Genomic DNA, 22542 nt, shown 5'->3' with positions numbered 1-22542 from the left:
ATGTCATTTCTCTTGTCCCACTATTCCAGGATCAGTTATTGAAAATACTGCCTGGTACATTCTCATACTAATGTGTTGATGGCTCTGCATAGCTAGCTGGAGCTGGGATGTAAACATTCTTTTTTTTTTTCCCCTTCGGAAAACAAATAAATAGAGGTAAAAGATCAATTACACATTTGATAAGATGAGCAGAATTCCATTTTACCTATTTCCTCAAACATGCTTTTTCCATGCCAGCACTGATTGGAGTTTGTTGTTTGCTTTTTAAATACAGCTGCCTTCCTCATTCCAAACACTATTTTTCATACAGCACATTAAGACACTCCAGTTGATCAATCCCTGTTAAGGAATGTTTTTTGCTGGATCTGTAGTTCATCTGTTTATAGATGCCTCCTGAAGGGCTTTTACATGGCATCACCGTGTCTCAGGAAAGCACAACTCCACGTACTAAATCTCTGTCTAGACAAGGTCCAAGTGGGAAAGACATGTCCAGGAACACTCCACATCTCATAGCACTATAATATACATAGCACCAAAATACAGTTTAACCATATTAATCCTTAAACTGTGTTTACATTAACAGTACACAAAGTTTATCATCTATTACTTTGTACAAAATGGTTGCCCATTTTGAATTCGAAAAATATTTTTAAAATGATAAACCCTTAAAGCATGAAATAAAAAGGGCCCATGTCTAGCTTATTACTTTATGAATAAGTGAATGGTTCTTTGGTCAGGACACAATCTTGTCAGTGCAGCTTCACGGAATGCATTCCTTACACTTACTGAATTAGAATTAAACAGAATAATACATGGGAGGAAAGACACAAGATTCAACAAAACAAAGGCTTAAATAAAACCTCTGGTCATAAGAAATCAGCTACTTCTAACACTGTTAATGCTTATTGTTCTGTTGAACATTCTGTTGCTTCACAGCATGGAAAAAGCAAACAAATCACAAAACCAAACATTAGAATATAATTTTTTTTTTTTAATTTTTATAAATAACTTATCTGTTACAAAGGCAGTTTACCCAGCTAAATCACAAAACCATCAACTCAAGATATCCAAATTAGGTTTTATTAATAAACAGGTAAAAACTGATTTGTCAATCTTCACATAGAACTGCAGATGAAGCTGAAAAACAAGGCCTCATTTTATAAACAAAATGCATTGAATGCAAGTGCTTTGGGTCTACTGCCTAATTACCTGGGATTGGCATTTTCTTCCCACATAAAAAAATGCAAAGCCTTCAAAACAAAGGCTTCTGTGCATTCACATAGATCACTTGTAAAACTCCTAATAAAAGTGTCCACTGGCAAATGTTTACAGTGGGTGACAGTCTACTTTGTCTCTTGCTACATTGTTAGCACTCCCTCCAGCCTCACGCTAAGTGCTGCTACATAATTCTTTTGCGTGCCGTCTTTCATGCATACTGTACTGGAATTCCACTTTCTTGATCTTGGTTACATACATCCCCGATCATGTGAATATTTTCCTTAAAAAAAAAAAAAGATAATCAAAATAAAGAGATGCTTGAGGTTGCTTCAGTGTTCAAGTCTGTTTGATTTCTCTTTTCCAGCCTTTATTTCAGTTGTCCTAAATATTGCTATCCTTGTTTTCTATAAATATGAGACTTCACCACAAAGTCAGGTTTAGAAACTGGCTGCCAAAACAGGAAAGCATTTAAAGTCCTTGAACAAAGCTGTACGATGCTGCTGCTGTTGATTTTGGCACTGTATGTACTTCCCCAATGAATCTCTCTTCAGGAGTCTGCAAGATACCCAGCAGATGAAGCAAGCTTAAATCGGATGCTGATCTGTTGGTGGGTTGAAAGTTTCTTAGTATAGTTTCCTCATGCCAGACAAAATGCTACCTTGTGTCACCCACCGTAAAACTCAGTGTACAGAGTGAACTATATGCATAACTCTTCCAACTTTTCCTGCATTTTTACCACGCTGCATCTGCAGGTCTTCACAGATCATCAGCATTTACAAGAGCAATGTACAGATTGAGCAGAGGAAAGCTATTTTGTGCATAGTTTCTTATTAATGCTCTTATTTTAAGGCATTGCTTCTCTCAGATAAAAGCTTAAAAAAAGGGACATGATCGTGCTTATTCACTTAAAGGGGAAAAAAAAGAAAGTTAACAAAAAGACTATTACACTATACATACAGAAGTACAAGAAAATAATAAAGGTGAAGAAAAGAAATCACTTAAAGCAGGCTCTAGAGCTATGTACAGTAGGAAAAGCTTTGGGGTATTTCACTGTGTGTATTGTACAGACAACGCATGCAGTTTTTCCTTTTCATCTTTAGATGTGATTGTACTGATTTCTGGCTTCACAGAGATGTTTTCAGGGAAGACAAGGCAAAGAGTACCACTGACTTGTGAAGTTCTTCCCTTTATCAAAGGCACTATGTGGCAGCAAACAGTTTAAATAGTTAAACCTTGTTCCTTTTAGATTTCCTCTGTGCATGTAGTGTTTCACTGAAAGCTCTGAAAGCAAAAACGCTAGCACTCTATTCCTTTTCCCCTGTCAAAATTCAGTAGTGACATCGGGGCAGAGAAGAGGATGGACAACACCCAGGCACTGAACACGGTGTGTGTTACTGGGATACTGGTAATACTGTACATGGTTTAGGCAGCTGGCAACTGAGTCTTTCAGCAGATTACCTTTCAGCCAATCAAGTTCAACTGCCTGTGACACAACACTGAGGTATTCCTAGCTCTGTGGGCTGACATTTAACGTTTTAGCAAAACACCATCTCGTCACACCTTCAATTTTACAAAATCCTATGCATAAATGCTTTTTTTGCCCCTCAATGATTGGATAGTTCCTTGTACGTTTGCTATGGTTTTACAAAAGGTAATGGGCCCGTTGGCTCAGAAATGCCTGGGCATTTCACACTGTTCACAGCGATTTAAGGCCGGATGATTTAAAAAAGTACAGGCAGTACAACTCCACTGAGCTCCCTCATCTTCATCTGTGTCTGGAACAGTCTTTGGTGTTTTCACAATGGACCTCTGATCTGTGACATGAAAGAGATAAGATAAGCAGTTACTAACCAAGAACAGCATGGAAAGAATTTTGAGATGATTTTTTTTCAGCAACTAAGAACTATCTTGTTCTCTCAGAACAGCACAGTTACAAGTGACAGAGGCAGCTTTTTACCACCCCCTTGACTACAGCTTGATTGTAAGTCAGCCAAATGGCACAAGGTGAAACTATAAAAAGCAAGTTCCCCATCCCTTCACTTTGCTTTCTTCCCTTCTGGTATCAGTTCAAAGCTGTGGCATGAAGAGAAGATAAAATTTATAAATTAATCAGCACGGGAAACATGCACAAGGTTTAGAAGTCTGAGCTATTGAACGGTCTAATTCATTATGACAAGGAATAAGTGCTCTGTAAACTTCTGACATATTAACATTCTGACCCCAGAATGCGTATCTTCCCCAAACCAGATAAGCAGTCAGATACACTAAAGGAAAATCAATACATAGCTCTATCATGCTACAGAGCAAGCCTCCCAAGTATACAAGTGCATCTTTTTGCATGATGTGCTAGACCACAGCTTTTAATGATTTTAAATGAGAAAAGAGATGAAAAGGATGAAAAGAGAAGAGTGACTTTTCAAGTTAAGGGTTCTTGGTTTAGGCACGAGTCTTTTAGCCAATTATCTCAACTGGAGAACACCTCATTAGCAACTAGCCAATTGCAACTGCTGCAACATGACAGCAACAGCTTCAGGAAGCACAATACTACTGATCACAACTGCAAAACCAATAATTTTTCATTCTTTTGTGAACAGTAGTAATTCTGGTTTAAGTCACAGCCCACATCATAGTTAAATTGAAATTTGAAATAAAATGAACTGAAAATTAAAGTTAATGAAGGGCTAAGATACAGCAGTGATACTTTTTAAAAAAGAAAGCAAAAAAGAAAGAATAAGAGTGACTTCAGAGGTTTATAACCAGTCAGGCTTAACTTTGCATTTTCAAGATAGGTTGTACCAAATTATTAAACACTTAAATTTGTGAGTTCCTAGAAAATGAGTCAATGCAAATGTTAACAACTAGTCACAGAAAATGAATTTTAATTTTCTTCTTTGATAGGTTAGTTTTTATTTACTATAAAGGGAACTATGTAACTGACAAGTTCTGATAAATTCTTCATGGTTCAGCTGTAAAATATGTCTAATAAGACTGTATTTGGATTTAACTTTATACAGTATTTTCACTAACAGCTTGGATAATGAAGGATAAAAAAAAATCCTTATACAGCATGAAGAACAGTATCAGTTTGGAAAAGTTACAAGCAGTCTGGAGAACAATTAATCCAATTTATCTAGACCATTCTGAAATACAGAATGTTCAGAAATCCTAAAATGAGATTCTGTAACAACAGTTACTGCACTCTACAAGGGCCAATCACACACACACCCCCCTATATAAATATTACGTGGAAAACTTCCCAGACAGAAAGACTGCACAGAAACATTAGCAGATTATCTATTTCATTTGGTTGTCTGACTATAGGTCACAGTATGATGCTGTTGCAAACAATTTAATTCTCTGCTTTATGTAACACAGAGGAGGTAATTACTCAGTTTTGTTGGACACCCTATTAGGGAAAAAAAATAAGTAGTGTGCAAAACTTAATGACAAGCAGAATGTTTGAGACTAAGGAATTCAGTAATATGGACTGCCCTACTGGGCAGCATTCCTTTCCTCTTCCAGCTATCTAAAACTACATTTAACAATAGTCAGAAGAGGCTTTTATGTAAATTGTTAAATACAAATTCTGCAGTAGCCAGGAAGTCCAGTCAGGGTAACCAAATTCAGTTATTATAGCATATAAATAAATCCACTCTTCACCAAGTACAATGACGAACTCATCCAAGTGAGCTTCACTCATACCTATGCAATGTATCTCATGTTCATTTTTAACAAAAGATGGGACGCTTCCATTTATTTAAACCACCTCCCAAAATATCCATCTTTAAACATACCCCATTTAATATACTTCTCTTTCCTGAATGTATGAATAGAGAGGAAACGAGAATAAACAGAAGCATATTTACTGCCAATACAGATAAAATGCAAGGTTTGTATGCTTTTGAAGTAATTTACTCCATAATCAACATTTAAACTAGATTCATAGGATAGAGCTTGATATTAGATGCAAACCAGATATTAGTATAAAATCCAAATTTTATTAGTACAGTACCTTTGGGTTTTGGTGGCACTGGACCAAGAAATCCAATATTATCGTAAAAATTATGAATAGCACTGGGATTAAAATGTGGTCCTAAAAATAATAAAACAAAAAAGAAAAAATACAGCAGTTTTAAAAATAAACTTGGATAGGAAAGCATATCAGGATTTTTGGCAGTAATTCTGAAACAGTACTATTATTCACTTACCACCTTTTATATGAAGGTGTCAATACAGACCCATGTGACATATTAGTGATGTCAGCAATACACTTGAAGAAACTTATTGCCCAAAATATGCAATATAAAGTCAGAAACAGAATCCAGCAGACCAAGCTCCTTAAATGTATTTTTTTCTGTCACTCTTAAATATTTAACATCATTTTATTAGCATATTTTATCTGAAGTTTTTTCTAGATTTTGACTATACTGAAAGAGATGTGCCATCTACTATGCAGTATATTATATATGCTTATATTTAATACTTAAAAGAACTCCTAACTCTAATTTACTGCAACAGATACAAAATCACATGCAATTTAAATAATCTATTTAAGGTCAAGTTTTTAGTGCACCATTACATTCAGTATACCTGTCTACCTTCTCCTTATCTGCAGGTACATTTTCTGAAGGAGAAACTACACTGCTCATGATGGAACTGATTTAACAGCTTGCTGCTGTTGAAAGTGGAAAGCATTAGTCCCTTCTGTCTCACCATCTCAGTTCTCCCTTCCCGTGCCTCTCCCTCACATCAGCTGTAGCAAACTTTTCCAGCAATACAACATTTTTTGCTTGGCTAGTGAGCAGAATCAGCTCTGCAAACAGTCTAAAAAGCTAAAACAGAGCCAGAGCACACTAAGTGGCAAGAGAGGGAAGCAGGAAGAGAAAGGGACCTCTTGTTGGCAGCTCTTGAATTGGCTTAGCTGTCTCAATTTCAACCTCATGACCAAGGCTGTGTCCCTGCAGACGAGGAAACTGGAAGGAGAGTACACTGGAAGTTACAACTGTACTTTATATTTTCTAACTTGAGAGGCTGAATACAAGACAGAAGAAGTGAGAGACAAGAGAGAGATGGACACATATGGCTGTATCATTTAGAAAACTTCTGCTTCTTTGATACTCAAATAACCAGATTTCCCCTCCCCCCATTTATTAAATGGCATCACAAGTTTCTCTCTTCTTAGCCAAGTATGAAATAGGAATGACCATGGAATTAGGAAAATCATAAAGCCAACAAAAACAACAGGCTTAGAAGACAATTACTTCCAGGGTTTTACTCAAACTAATGTGATGTTTTTGCAAGTAGTATGTATACCCATCATTTATAATAACACTTTTGATACATGCAGACAGTGAAAGAAGAAAGGAAAAAAAAAATACCAACATTTACAGTTGCTGATGTACTAAGACATACTGTACCTCTTGCTTGAAAAAGATCAATCTCTTTGGTTAGGCAATCTATGTCTATCTGCAGCTGTCTGTTGCAACTTCTTAACTGTTGCATTTCTTCCAGCTGAAAAAATAAATCTGCCTGTTAGACTAAATTTTCCCATTTTGTTATCAGTTATCGTTCATACACAGGTAGATAGCATTTAGTTATTTCAGAGATGAAGATTAAAAAAAAAGATTATGTTCCTGTATAATGACTTTTCTTTTAATTCAAGTATAATCTTACAAAAAGCTTTCAGACCCACTGAACTCTCTCTCATCAGACTTCAGAGCTGAATTAACAGCTCCAGTCTGTGGTCAGGACACAGCCAAAGGGCCACCCGATCAATGGCTGATCTTCTGACACTGAAAACTGGTGCATTAATAAGTTTCTCTGCGATTGGTATATATGCATGAAGACCAAAAGATACTTTGTGTGGAAAGCAGTATGAGTATTAAGTGGTGGTCTGAAATGTTAGGTGATTATGCCTTTAAGAACATCTGGAAGGTCTACCAGGTCAAACCATTTGTGACTTCCTTTAAAAGCAACACTTCACAAAGCAATTAGTGAACTGAAAGTTTGTGGTTAAATAAGGTGGTATTTAGTCTTTAAACTACACTGTTTACCAGTTTAATTCTAGCTATACTGCCTGTCAGTAGTATGTTGTCAATATATGAGCAACTGTTCCTTTAGCTTTCTGTGACGGACCACACTTGTGGTTTAGGTTTATAGCCTACAGACGTTTCAACTTACTGATGGAATTTGGGAAACAGAATTCGATCTTTTCAGGCGCCTTCGTGTTAGATTATTCTCCATTTCATTGACCTCTGATTTTAGTTTATCCAACTTTTTCTTTTGAATCTCAAGTTCTCGTTGAAGTCGCTCCATCCTGGCCTTCTGGTGTACCAGTAAAGCTGCAATACATAAAGTCCCATTTTATCTACTTTATTATCCTTCACATGGTAATGTCAGATAAAGATGAAAGTTAGCATTCTTTTGGGAAAATAGACAAAAACATTGCTACAGATTGCTTTTTCATTCTCAAGAAAATCTCTGCCATAAGACAAAGTTTTGTATTTTTTAAAACAGCACAAATAAGTCACAGACAACAAGCAAATACAATGAAAAAGTCATACAGTGTAACAGATGACCATGCAAAATTTAGCTGTTATCTGTAAAAATCTTTTTCAAGAACCCAACCAATCTACAACGACTACCAGAAACCAACAAATGTTTCCTTGTATTGTATTCAGCCCAACCATCGTAAAACAGATAGCACGAAGAGGATTTCAGAGACATTGCTGCAATACAGAGCACTATGTATGCTAAACATCAAGATTTTGACTTTGCTATTTGGACTGGAACATAATCCAGTGTTCTTGTCATAGCAGGAGACACCAAATGAAACTAAACCAGAAAGTACTCCAAAGCAATACTGCTGGCAAACATCAATTTCATTTATCACAGAGGCTGGATTGTATGTCATTTTAGCTCTAAACTATGGTGCAGAACCATTAGTTCATTTTCTAATTTCTAACACTGTTTACTATTTGTGAAGAAAAATGGCATGAGAAGACCTAATTTAGAAATGATGAAGTTATTTAAACCACAGCTTTTTAAAACTATAAAGAACATAAGTAGCAGAAGACATAATCAAATTAATACAATTTAAAGAGTTTATTTCACTAAAGGTAGGTATACTATTAAATATCACCACACAAGCAGATAACACTGCTCAGAGCAATAATCACCTTCTATAACAATAAAAAGTATGTCATTAAAGAAACTCAACCATCACTTCAACTTCTGCACAGCTATTCATTCACCCATTAAATTACTAATTGATAAAAACTGGGATCAGCTTCACAGTCTATGGATACTGTTATAGCACTGTGGAGATTGTAAAAAAGTAGCAATAACAAGGTGTTTTAAAAATATTGAATGTGCCTGAAAGTGTTTAAGCAAAACTCTGACTGGAATGTGATGTTTAATTCCCCATGATTTCTTCAGGTACCAAAAAATTAGAAGCACTTAAATTTTGTTGGTTAGGTTTCCCGAACAGTAGCAGAAGAAGAAATAGCACATCAAAAAGACGAAACTTTCCACACCTTCGGCAAGCAGAACTGCACTCTGCTGCAATTCCTGCTGGTTCATTTATTCATACATCATATTCTGCCTCCCAGAGGTTTTTCAAAAGGAGGAACCATGCCAAACTATTTTTGTAAAAGCATTACAGAACTGCAAGGCCATACTGAGATTCAGCCTACTCTTCTGAGTCACACGTGTTCAAAGAATACTGAACTGACAAAGCTGCTTAAGCTTATGGTTGTTTTTGTTCAATTTGGAGATGTTTGCATAAATGGGCACCTTTATTTGGGGTAGCCAGTAGTCACACTATAGTTAAATTGCAGCTGTGCTCATATGTAATAAGAAAACAGAGTAACTGAAATCCCCAAATTTTTGTTGAAGATTCAGAATCATCCAGTAAGTAGTCTCAAAAGAGAGCCTCTGTCCTGAAAAGCCTTTTAGAAAGAGCTGAAGGAACTTCTTCCCGTTTATGAACTCCAGGAGTTGCAAATGTAGCTGCAACTACAAAAGAAAGGAAATCAAGGACTACTTTGCCTCTGTTCTTGCAGGGAGAGTACATGCCCTTCTTCCTTCTACACTTTATTTCTATTTTTAGATAATCTATTCTATTTTCACTGCCTTGGTGTTACTGTGGGGCAACTCCTCGAAGCCCAGGTTATTGGTACCTGACCTGCAGCAACACAGCTGTGCTCCACCGACCAGACCCAGAACTCCTCAGACCTGTCAAAACTATGGATGCAGGCTGCTGGTGAGCAGCCAGAACGCTGCATGTGGGAAGCGAGGAAGAGTGCTGCCAGCGTATCTCTGGGACATACAGCACAGCACTGACTGAAGAGTAAGACTATGAGCAAGACTACATCTCTAGAGGACTTTGTCCTGCCCTACCCTTCCTCCTTCCTCCCCCCCCTTTTTTTTTAAGCTACTCTTGTAAAGGGAAAAAAACCACAACTCCTCATTTCAATGTTCTCCCACTCCTGTGGTTTAGTAATTAAGCTGTCATTATGGAACCACACAGGGAGCAAGAGGCACTGATGGATGCCCACAGCACTATTACATGCTCTTCTATTTTCACATCACTTTCCAGACATGATCCAATTTATTCTCCTCGCAGCTTTGTGACAACTTCACCATTTTACAATTTCAAATCCCAAAAGATTTTAACACACACTCATTACAAAATTACCATTATGATTAAAGAAGAAGAATCACTTGATATTGCTCTGCTTAGTGTCTACTATTCTAAAAACTCGGATAAAGGACTGGCAAGACAGTGGTTTAAGTGGTGACTTTCATATAGAATTTGGTAATTTTGCTTAAATACCAATTTGGCAGCTGTAGAAAAAAATGGGGCGGGGAAGACAAAAATCTCCCCATATCCCACTGCAGTATTTATTAACGGAAAACAGCAATTTAAGTATTCAGCTCCCTCTAGTGTTGATCAGAGCAACTGAAAACATTAATAAAAAACTGCCGTGCATCTCAATCTAAGCAATCCATCTACTAGATCTAGTTTACACTGTCCACAAGGAGATATTTAATGGTCTTTTGACAATCCACTGCTTCTTGCAGGAAGGGGATTCCGCCCATGCAGGCAACACTGGCACAGCTAAGTTTGCATAGACTAACCTGGAGCACAAGTCAGAAAGCCTCAGGCTTGTGCTTGTTTATTCAGACATCCTTAAAAAGAAGCTATCTACTGTAATCCTAGCAAAAGAAGTACAAAGATTGCCTCCTTGACTCATCACTACTGTACCACAACCAGGGTAGGTTTCCTGCTCAACTTCCTAATTATGTGCAAAAAGGGTCCGATGCACATTCAATTTTTTCAACTTCGGCATGTTCACATTAAGCAGACTGGCAAGAACAGTACAGTTCAATGCTATGGCAGATGCCACTGTTTCCTTTGACATCCAAAGCGCACATTCTCCACAAAAGGGTTGTAAATCATTGTAATTACAGGGTGCATGAGAGTCTGGAGGACAAAAGTTCACTTCTTTCCTAGAGACCTACTCAAACAGGTACTGAATATACTTGTAAGTTTGAAAATGTATGCATAATTGTTTTCTCAAAGCCTCTGTGAATCTGAATTTTAAACAATTACTGCTTTAGAGTGTCTTTTGTTATTGTGTTTCTAAGAAAAAAGCTAACCTAGGAACATAAAGATTTCATACTATTCTAAAGACCTATGCATTTCTGAAATTTCTTAGTTTGGCAAACACGGAGGAAAAGGGAATTATGAGAATACAATTACTCTGCCAGTAGGTTCATGAAATTCTCAGCACACACTTATGTTTGTGCACATTTTCAAAATCTGTATTTGAAGCTGCAGAAAATAGAGCTATTTACTATGCATTTAATATGCAATTTCAACAGGTCACACTGTATTTTTTTTTTTTTTGTTCTCCCTTTCCAATACTTTTTTCATTTAATTAAAAAAAAAAAAGTCACTCCAGAGTGGGGCCTGATATACAGAGCCAAATATAAGTTTGTATTTTTTTCTAAAATCTCATGATATAATGGGCTTAGGGCCCCTTGGAGCATGAGGCACAGCTGTATCTCATTCAAGTCTTTTTTTTTTTTTTTTCTTTTTTTAACATCTACAAAGACTGGTTAGGATTTTAAGAAATTTGTTTCCTGCAGCTTCTTTTCTTTTTGAAAATTTAAAAAAGCTCCAAGAAACTGAAGAAAGAACTGTGCAAAATATCAAGTTACTAAACTAGTTTTTCAGTTAACATACCTATATTAAAAACACAGTGGCAAAAATTGCTAAGTAAACATACATCTACATACATACTGATAGTACCAATGATTACCTCTAACTATGCATACCATTCCCCTCGCAAAGTTAAAAAAATAATATGAAAAAGTCAGACAGTCAAAAGCCAAGTAGTATTGAACTAAGGGATTTAAGATTCCTGGTATGAAAACATCAACTTCAAGATTTCATTACACAATTATGCATTTTCTTGATGGAATGCCTGCCCATTATACAGATGGAAAGCTACACATATAAAGAGCAACTATTAAACAGTTGTATGTTGAATAGTAAGGCTAAACAACTGCATGCATAGTGAGTGTACATCATAAACATTTCTTGAGTACAGAATTTTCAGTTTCTAACAGGATTTCACTGTTTTTAATCCATAAGACACTTTATACTAAAGTATATTATATATTGAAATCTCAGGTAATTACTTTTTATTAATAAAATGAATTATATTATAAATTTAAATCTCTGCTAAGTAATGGAAACTGATACTCCTGTACACAGACAGAACTGATATTAAGTAATTAGCATAAAAATGCATTGTCTTTTGGATGTCCTTTTGGGCATGCATCTAGCATTACTTTTCTCATAACATTATTAATTCTTATTGACTTCAGTAGCGGATGAATGCTCTCAACATTTCCACAAGCAAGTCAACAGTATCTCAAACTGGAATCCCAGAAAATAAGAAACATCAATTAGCAACCACTTCTGAAAAGTATGGTGACAGTGGGTTTCTCAGCATCACGAAGTCAGTGGTGGAGATACACCCTAGCATTCCAGGATAATTACACTGATTTTACCTGAGCAATACCCTACTCCTTTTCACATCATATATCCTCCAGTTCTGGCAGCAAAACAGAGAGAGATCTGTGGCAGCCTTATACTACCCACTGTGATTTGCCTGGGAGGAAAACTAGAAATTTAATCACGGAAAGAGACTGGAGTGCCTACACACACCCTAACTGAAGTAAAGCTCCTCAGGTGGCAGGCAGCAGCACTTGCAGATAGGTCCAACACACCTTCTATTCTCCTGGGTTGGACCGTGCATATTAATATATTTCACTGGAACAAAGTAAAGGAAATCTCCTTTCACACCAAAGCAACTCCACCTTCCACATTCCTTCTACCTCAAGCCAGTTTCAGTTCTCCCTGCCAAGATAAGGAGCATTCTGGGGAGAAATGGAAAAGCTGATGAAAATACATTTTTCTCTAATCATGGCCAGAGAAACTACTCATCCGTTCTGGCTAAAATTAAAATGAGACAAGCACCTAGCATGGAAGGTTTTTTGCACAGTTTGACTAAATTATAAGCAGCTTAGAACATGGCCTCACAGCAGAAAGCATCAAGTAACTCAAATACTTTTTGGTATGTAACAGGAAAAAAAAAAAAATCCACCTAAGTAAAAGATTCAAGTTTAAAAGCAAGAATTAAGACTTCTAGATATGAAGATCATACAAGTCAGTTTATCACACACTTGTCAACTTTCCAAAGATTAAATAACAAAAAAAAATAAAAGACTGGACTTACTGCAGCAGAAATGGAGCAACACATGCCAGAAATCCCAAACACTTCTGAATGGAAAGAACCTCAGAAGCATGAATGTACTTTGTATGAACTAGCAAAGGACACAGGATGGTGTTTTCTCAAGATCCTTAAAGCTGCACCAGCCCACATCATGCATCCACACTTAATCTAAAAAATGTGTCTATGTCTTGGCTTCAGGAACAACTGGGCTTCGCAGCAGGTATAAGCCAGACAGTGCTTTTGAACTCTAGGCTCCACAGCAGAAATGGGCATCACGAGCTTGCCTCAGCCTGAGAAATGGGATGCTGACATGCACAGCCTGCAGAGACTGTGCAGGAAGTCAGGTTACAGTAGCCATCACTAACAGGGATGAAGAGACGAAGAGCTAGAACTTTTAGAAGTCAGTCCCCTCAGAAAGGCAGAACAGGAGAAAGGGACACCCTTCCCCAGCAAGTATCTAAAACGCAGAATGCTTGGGAAGCAAGTTAATGATCTAGAAGAATATTCAGAGCCTAAGGACAAGATTTCGAGGCTTAATTCCTGGGTATCTAAAGTCTTCTGGGACTAAAACAGTGAGCCAAGTCTCCCTTCAGAGTAAGGAAATGGAATAATATTTCTGGAGGGCAATTTGTTTTGCTTATATAGAGATGAATCATTTTCAGAAGTTAACTTTTCATTGATTGTAAGAGACAGTCTAGGATGATTATTTTTTGGGGTTTTGACACATAGCCTTTAGACACTTGAGTTAGGATGGATTATTCTCTGAAAGATATAATTACATCCAGAAGTAGTGCACAAGCTATAACCAGTTTTGATCTACTTCATTACTACAGTACTCCAGATGCAGACCAGGTTTCCAGTGTCCTCATCACTCTGCTTACTTACACAAAGCAAAATGGCTAAATTTATCTGAAGAATGTTTAGAGCAGTCATGGAGCAATTTTTTTTTTTTTAAATGCTGAATTGTTTACTAAGTCCAAGGAGGACCAATGAGGTCAAAGAGAAATTATTTTGACAACCTATCCTGAATACTGCTTAGATATCTTAAGACTCATTCAACATCTTTATACAAAAAGGCCACAGGAAGGTTAATAAACCATGTTGGTAATAAAAGCATGCAAAAACATAGAAACAGAAGAAAAAGATTAACAGGTTGGGTTCTATCACATATTTTAAAGTTTTACCCTCCCATTAGCACTGATCCTTTAAAATAGCTTTCTTTGGTGTGGTGTTCCTTCTTATATTTTATAACAGAAGTATCAAGACTTTAAGCATTTTATTGTCAGTCACACATTAGGAGGCCAACACTTCGTCCCACTAATTGCTTTTGAAGTCTGCTTCTTGCTTCACTCAAGAAGAAAAAAATGGGAATGTTATCCAATGGAAACAGTATCTCAATTGATTTAAAAATCTGCCAGTAGGCTTGTATCTTTAAATTGTTAGGACAAATTGAACAACCATAGATGTTTCCTTCAGAACAACATAAAAACCAAGTCGTTATGACTATTTCATTAAATAGTTAACATATCAGCTTAAGAATTATCAGCAGAAGAATTATCTCCAAGTATTCAGTTACACGTCTTCACCATCTAGGATTTGCTCATAAAGCTTTTTTATTTATTTAGGAAATGCTCATGAACGCTAAAGTTGAAGATACTGTATTAACATCACAAAAGTTATCCACTCTTTCCTGTTTTGTAATCTACATACTGAACCGACAACCTGGTTGCAATCTCTACTATTTATATTAAGAATATTACCTTGCGTGTAGGCAGCATCATCAGATCCCATACTCAATTTCCGTGCATCACTGATCCTATCCACATGTGCTAAAACAGGGTCAGTAAGATGCTGGATACCCTCTGGTTCAACATAGTGATCAGGAAGGTTTAGAAGGTTTGTAGGTTCAAAGGTTGGGGACACTACCCCTGGGGAAACTGCAGGGGGCTTATTTGGAGAAACTGTAATTTTAAAAGTATATTTTGTGTTAGGCTGCGTAACCACCACTCGAGGAGAGGTTGCAGTGGTGCTGTTGCCCACTGCTCGACTCTTGGGTGGATGGTGATGAATAAATGCAGGACCCATGCTTACTTGACCAGACATATTCCTAGAAGTGGTAGATACTCCAGGATTTGTTGATATGAAAAGCGTGGGCTGGTTCCGCACAACTTGATCATCTCCTGTTGTGGCATTTGCTGAAATGTAGACCTTGGGCTGACCGCGTGTGATCACTTCATCAGTATTTGGAGGACTGGCTGATATGTAAACAGTGGGTTGACTTCTACTCAATGTCTGGCTGTTGAGGGAAGAGGGGGTAGTGGAGGTGCGAGGGCCAGTTGAACGCAACTTAGAAGAACTGTTTCTCTGTGGTGGTTCAAGTTTGATTTCAATTTGGTTTTTGCGAGGTCCTGTGGATATATTCTGAATGTTGTATTGGCTATGAGCAGAGGACTGTGAGCTACCAGATGAATGAATCATAGGTGCTTGTGGAGTAGTAGGAGAACTGATAGGCATATAGACATGAGAAGTCTGGTGGCCTTGCTGATTTGGCTGCGTTGAGTGTTGCGATGAGGTATGTGGCGTAGTACTGGATGTAGGAAGAGTAGTCCAGGGACTTGGCTGTGAAGGCTGGTAGACTTGCTGAGGGTGCATGGGATTAAACTGAGATGCCCAGCCCGGCTGCTGCTGTGTCTGTCGAGCAGTACCACTAGGAGCTGTGATGTAAGGCCTAATATAGATAGAATTTCCCTGCGGACTGTTAAGTACAGGAGGAGGTACACCATGTATGTGCAAAGATGTAGGGGTATTGCGACCAGGCTGAATATTTGGGGCTAAAGTTACCATAATGGGGTTGAATCTGGGTGTTTGTTGAGACAAATTAGATACTCCTTTGCTGCCTAGGTGAAATCCAAGATGCTGCCCTGGATTAGAAGTACTAACTGTATTAGCCATCCCAAAGACATTAAATCCTTGTGGAACTTGCGCAGGTGCTGTCTGTGGTTCCTGCTGAAACAGTTCATTGTTGGACTGACTGGTTTGAAGGTGTCCATCACTAACGCTATGAGCTAGAGTCCTACTTCCATTCATTCTACTTCCTTCTCTTCCATGGTGATACACATTCTGTGACTGCAAATCCAAATTAAGAGATGTCATGTGATTTCGTAGTCCAGGAATCCCAGAATCATCCGAAAAACCTAGGTCTCCTTCACCGTAGAGGTACTTTGTGCTCTCCTGAGAGAGAACTGCACAACAGGCATCCAAATTATTGTTATTCTATAAAAGACAGATGAAAGTTTGACATTACTGATAAAATACTGTCACACAGATATCTATGCATCCAATCATAATTGAAAAATTAACAATGTAGCACCAAACAGAAAGCTTTAGGTGATTGGCTCACATAGCTGCTACACATGCGTAAGGGGCTTGCATGTGAAGCTTACTATTTTGAGAACAGCAACTCAGTCACTGGCACCAAGGGCAGAGGGCTGCATTGCTGCTGAAGTAATGACAAGGAGATCTTGGACCTTGACAAGCTAACAGCATGCAGTATGATACACCTGGGATGACTACTTTTGCTATTCCTTCTCCGTGTCAGAACAATCTTCAGCAATGACCAAGTCTCTGGCTTGAGGGGGGAAAATGACAGAAGGAATTGATTCACAGCACCTGAATATTATTGGTTAATAACTTAAAAACAAAAATCAAAATACACGTTTATTTTAAATGCTTTCCCAAACATTTCAGTATCAGTTACGCATTACCTCCTGCTGAAAATGGATAGTGAATCTTATGCAGAGAAGAAACATGCTGACCCAAGGAGTTGTACATGACTTCAGAATATAAAAATTCAGTTTATACAACTATAGCAGGATTACTTTTTTTTCCAAGATGAAACTACTAATGGAAAACCCAGGGGACATTTGTAATTTCATTTTAAACCACTGTTTGCAAAGCGTTTAAATACTTGCATTTGTACAAAATTACTTTATAAAACCTTAATAGGATAACTTAGAACAAAACCTATAACCTGGCTAATTTGTTTTTTAAGAACATTTCAGAAGCAAACTGCTAATCCTTCTTCTCTTTCTCCATGTTTAGTAATATTGTACATGGATCTTTCCAATTTAGTTTCCATAGGGATTTTTAGAAAAGAGTGAACATGCATCAGTGGCATGATTTCTTAATATTGTGCTTTTTTGATATCATCTTCCTTACAGAACTCCCCCCCTACCCCAACTTCCAAGAAATAAAGGTTAATACTTTCAGCCAGAAGAGCACCTGTTGAGGCCCAGATGTTATTAAAACTAAATAGGTGTCAAATTCATCCAGCACACAGAAACAGTTACTAGAAAGAATGTATACGATCAAGGAAAAAAAAAATTGCATATGCCAAGCAGTATCGTTATCAGTTAAAGAATAACACAAGCAAGAGAAATTTATCCATGCTACATGCTTTGTATCAAGTTCTTTTTCTTAAATTAGCAGACAGTAGTTCTCATTCTTCAACTAGGATGAGAGGTCAGTGTTGTGCAGACATAACAAGACTGTCTCTACTTTACAGATTTACAAAAAAAAAAAAAAAAAGGAAAAAGGACAGACATAACAGAAGTGGGAGAGAGACAAGGCTAAACACCCATAAAACCAAAACTATATGTTCATATAGGCCAGATGCACTTCTGAATTCCTAAAAAAACACCCAACCAAACAAAAAAACTCCCAAAAAAACAACAACCCTCAGACACAAAACATTTTAAAATAACACAACTCCCTAAAGGCTATCTAAATAGCCAGCTGTATATAAGGATTGCTGCAGAAAAGTCTTGATATAAAAATGGGTTAAATTGATGGTATGCGTATCGGCTCTAGTTCGGAACAGGCACCAGAAGACAAAGTAATCAAATGGAGTTAGTAGTGAAGAAAGGACTTGCACATGGACAGATCAGTGGGTAAGAAAAGATAAGAACAATAGCCTTGGTTTTGTTGCAATGGAGAAAAGGCAGCCAGAAAAAGGGAAGAGATAGGATGCCACAGAAAAACAAGCTAGAAAGATCTTAAAGGCAGATTTTGCATGAACTTAATTAAAATTATTAACAGAAAGGCCAAAAATACCAAACCAAAAAGGAACAGGCCAAGCTTGCAAGGCCCTTACATTCAGCTTGAATGCATTTCTTTGGACAATTTTTATTTTCTTTTTTTAAGACCACATCCAATCAGTTCCAAAATTTCAGTGACGTCAATGAGCAAATTGGAGAACACAAAGGGGAAACGGGGGCACATGGAACCCCTGGCATCTTCTGGCTGGCAGAGGCAGAGTTTCAACCGCTTCTAGCTCTTTATAGATCAGAGAACCGGTTGATGGCAGAACTGAGCATATTCCAGCAAAACAATACCCCTCATCTTAGCTCTGCCCATGTCCCAATTGAGTTTAAAATGTTGGCACCCTGAAAGAGAAAGAAAAAAAAAAAAGAAAGAATAAGAATGTTGGAGGGAAATGAGGAAGGGAGGAGAGGAGTAGACTTGAGGAGCAGGTAGTTACAGAATGCTCCAGGCACAAAAAAGAACGAAAGGGGTCAATGTCCGCAGACTGGGGACACTGCAGTGACTCCTTCAAATGAGGAGAAGGGGAGAGCTGAATGCAGAAGGCTTGTTGGGAAGAATGGAGGGATGCAAAACTTTTCAGGAACGTTCAGTGCTGTCAGCCCAAGAAAGCAATAAAACTTTTTACTCCCTTGATTACACAGGGTTAAGTTTGATCTCATTAGATTTCTGGTGGTCCTCTGTTTTTAGTATACTAGATGTTGTTTAGATATTTCAATAGCAGGCTATTTACCTCAAGACATTTGCATAGTCTGTTTTTCCTTAATTTTTTCATTATAAACATATAATGCTATAAACATTCTTTTAAAAACAAGCTGAAATTGACTAAAAAAAAAAAAAAAAATTCAAAGAGGACTGAAGTACCTGTACAGTTTTCACAGTGATTTGATGACACTTTTCTTGTTATAAAAGCCTCTTGTCAATACAATTGTAAACCACATAACTGCTTAAACTCTTTTACTCCTGGGGTATCTTATACTTTCTAGTTTAAAGACAACTTCACCCTGACACATGGTGCTTGCCCATCAGGTACTGTGGGGGCAAGGCCAACGCACCATTTCTTATGGACCATTTCTGATAATGTCCTGAAGTACTTATCTCTTACCTAAATCATAGTTAATGCATTTATTGGAAATTCCTTCCACTATGCTCTACTACAAGAAGGCAGATCTTCGGATTCACACACTGTTCCAGTAGTACTGCAAGCATATGCAAAAGTACTCTCAAATTCTGCTTTCCAATCATTACCGCCAGTCCAAGTACAAAATTTGTAGGTTTAAAGTCATGTGAGGCTTTTTTTTAATAACAAAAAGAAAACCACAATATCCTGCTCCTAAGCCCCCCTGATCAGAGAAATCAGAGCTCATGAAATTTCAGAGCTACCAACATGACAGGATTGTGTGGTGAGTCTTAGAAGTTCTCAGTTAACAACAAAAAGGTAGCAATATTGCACATATGAAACATTAATTACCCTACAGAATTTTTGAAAGATCTTATGAAAGTTGACCTAAACACTCCCCCAAAATATAAATCCTTCTCCCACATCTCTGTGAAAGTATGGGATATACAGTATCTTTTCTCCACAGTTATAAGGCTCTTTTGTATAAAAAAACCCCAATCCACTGTATTCAATGTTATGAAGACTGCTGAGTCTTTCAAGAGCCAAGCACTAGCTTTTAAATTTATGAAGAATTACATGCAAAAGGTGATTACTGATGCATTCACTCTGTCAAATCCGTTGACCTTGATCAACAAGCAGTTCTCATGTTTGAAGAACAAAACTGTACTTGTAATATAAGAATTAGATTGGTCCTACAGAGAACTAACATAAAAATGGTGGTGTACAACCCTAAAAACAAATATAGTCAATTTATAGCCTGGTTCAGTTTCCCTCTTCAGCTAAATAATTAGAGAGAAAAGGTTGGGGAAAGCTTGAAAACTCGTAAGCCCCAAGCAGAATTTTGCCCTTTTGCAAATGAAAAACAATTCTCTCAAGGAACTGCACTTTTCACAGCCTCTTACTCCAGTATGGAGGGTCATGATAAAGTCTTGAAATTATGAACATTAAATTGGCACAGTCACACTTCTACTCACAACAGAACAAACACTGTGTTTGGATGCATGTGTGTGACTACATATACACATATACGTATTGTATAAATAAAAATACATAAAGACAAACAATTATGAAATAAAGAATGTTGAATCATAACCATAGATATCCTAGCCATAGTCCAGAGACAGCTAGCTGCTTGGAACTCATGACCCATTTTTTTTCTGATCAAGTTGTGTATACTGATGATCAGTACGAATATTCAGACAATTGTCTGATTATCCAGACTATTCAAAGGTTAAATACTTTAGATAATGAAAAAAAATCCAATCAGTATGGATGCTTCAGGACCACTGGAAAACGCAAAGCAAACATGTTTAAGCAACTTTGTTAAGTCAGTCCACCAGCATTTGTTAACTCTAGGCATTCAGGTGTCCTTATGTCAGATTTGGATGGGCATATTAATTTATCTGCTTAAGTAACTAACATGATGGTATAGAGCAGAAGTTGATACAAAATATGGGCATTTAAGTATTCTTATAGTGGCAGTATAGAAAACAGATAGCTGAAGAAATTGACGATATAAACCTTCGTACTAACTGCAGTACCAGACAAAAATGCTTTTTTACTTCCAAGCTCAATAAAAAAAAAAACAGATAGCAGCATGGACTCCACAGCTCCAACAAAGCAAACAAAGCCCATCTGGCAGCCAAAGCCCTGGGAAGCACTGGACGGAAGCACACTAGTGCACCACACCCACTCAGCTCTAACACAGCCGATACTAGGCTACCTTCACCTAGTCCTGCCTGATTCAGGCTGACTGGGAGAACTGGTGTGAGCCCACACTGCACTCCCAGGCTCCCTGCTGCAGCAGGCCAAGGGAGCTGGGAGTGGAAAATCGTGGTGCCAACCTGCACACAGGAAAGGGCCCGCTAATCCCACTAATTACCTTGAGGCCTGATGGAGAACAGGTAGCAAAGTTGCTTCTGAACCTGCCCGGACCCTCAAATCAAAATAGTAATTAAAAAAAAAAAAAAAAAAAAACAAAAACAGAACAAAACAAACAAACAAAAAAAACCCACCCAACAAAACAACCTTTATAGCACTGCTGGACTCAAGTTGGCTTTGCATCCCTCCTTTTGCCACAGTTAGTTCTGGCTCCTGAGATGGCCAAAAGGCATGAACATACTGACTGGCAAGATGGTAGTCTCCATGCACACACTGATTCACAGGCTGGTTTACCTTGGGCCACGGCTGATTAGACATGGAAAAAAAAGAGAGGCCAATTTAACACTTCTCTTGCTATACAACAAATAAATTGGCTCTGTATATTTGTCTCGCTCAAAAAGGAAAATAGAAAAAAATCTGCTTTCAAAGGAGACACCCATATATAATGCTTAAAATAAGCAACACTGCTTACTCATACAGCCATTAACAGAACACTGACCTGTAACATGCATCTGGATACAACACCTTCAGGTACCTCAGGAAACTTCTGTCGCAGGTCATGTAAAACCTGAATATCAATTTGCTGGCTTCCTTGGGCCATTCGTATATTGCCTGGTCAGGATTGTTTTTCAACAGGCAGTTTTAGGCCTTAATGGAAGGAGTACTCATCTCTTCTGTCCCAGCATTTTCTGGAAGAGGAAGGAAAGCATTAAGACACTGAAAGCAGGCACTTCACAGGCACAAAAAACAACGAAAATCCACCCCAAAAGACCCCAACACACAAACATACCCCCTTTCCAATTATGAAATACAAGTCTGTCTTTTTTATGTCAATGTTTTCCCACATATCATCTCTGGCTAACTGTCCTTCACATACTCATAACCTTGAAAATTGCCAATTTGTAGACACATTTGATCAGTTTCTTTCTATCTCGCTTTTTATATAGACATTAAAAAATATATTAACAAAAAAATTACTTGATTTATCAAACTACTAAAATCCATTGTTTGAAGAGCAGCATTTTTACTTATTTAAAACACAAGTAAACATATAGTCCACACCAAAAATAGGAAGACAATGTACCTACACTGTTACCTTCATCATTAGTGCTATTGTTTACAGTCAGGATATTGTGTTCAGTGTTTCTAAATTCCAGGATTTATGAGGAACTGTCTACTTGTTTTCCACCCAACATACTTAAATATTCTGAGATTATGATTAGAAGGAAATAATCCTATAACAATTCCAGTTACTTCAACTAATTGTTTCTCCTATGAAGGAAATGATGAAGAATTATAATAAGATTACATCACAATCATCCAATCAACATGTTTATACAAATTATCCGTCCTGGCCATATGAGCTGCAGAGGCTTTTACTAAGAAGAAATTCTGCCAATTAAGCTTGAAAGA

General features: G+C 37.5%; 1 protein-coding gene across 1 annotated transcript; it reads right to left on the bottom strand.

Moving 5' to 3' along the window:
- Positions 1-970: 970 nt before the first annotated feature.
- Positions 971-21818, bottom strand: TAB2 (TGF-beta activated kinase 1 (MAP3K7) binding protein 2). The gene is made up of 6 exons (XM_009964259.3): positions 21629-21818; positions 14789-16301; positions 7399-7559; positions 6636-6729; positions 5231-5311; positions 971-3032 (listed from the first exon to the last, which is right to left on the bottom strand). The coding sequence occupies exons 1-6, from the start codon at positions 21728-21730 to the stop codon at positions 2887-2889; spliced, it is 2097 nt and encodes a 698-aa protein (XP_009962561.2). The 5' UTR covers positions 21731-21818; the 3' UTR covers positions 971-2886.
- Between the last annotated feature and the right edge of the window lie 724 nt (positions 21819-22542).

Source organism: Tyto alba, unplaced genomic scaffold (assembly GCF_018691265.1).
Source record: "Tyto alba isolate M040663 unplaced genomic scaffold, T.alba_DEE_v4.0 Super-Scaffold_22, whole genome shotgun sequence".
Taxonomy (NCBI): domain Eukaryota; kingdom Metazoa; phylum Chordata; class Aves; order Strigiformes; family Tytonidae; genus Tyto; species Tyto alba.
The sequence above is the reverse complement of the archived record's forward strand: the minus strand, read 5'-3'. Positions and strand labels throughout refer to the sequence as shown.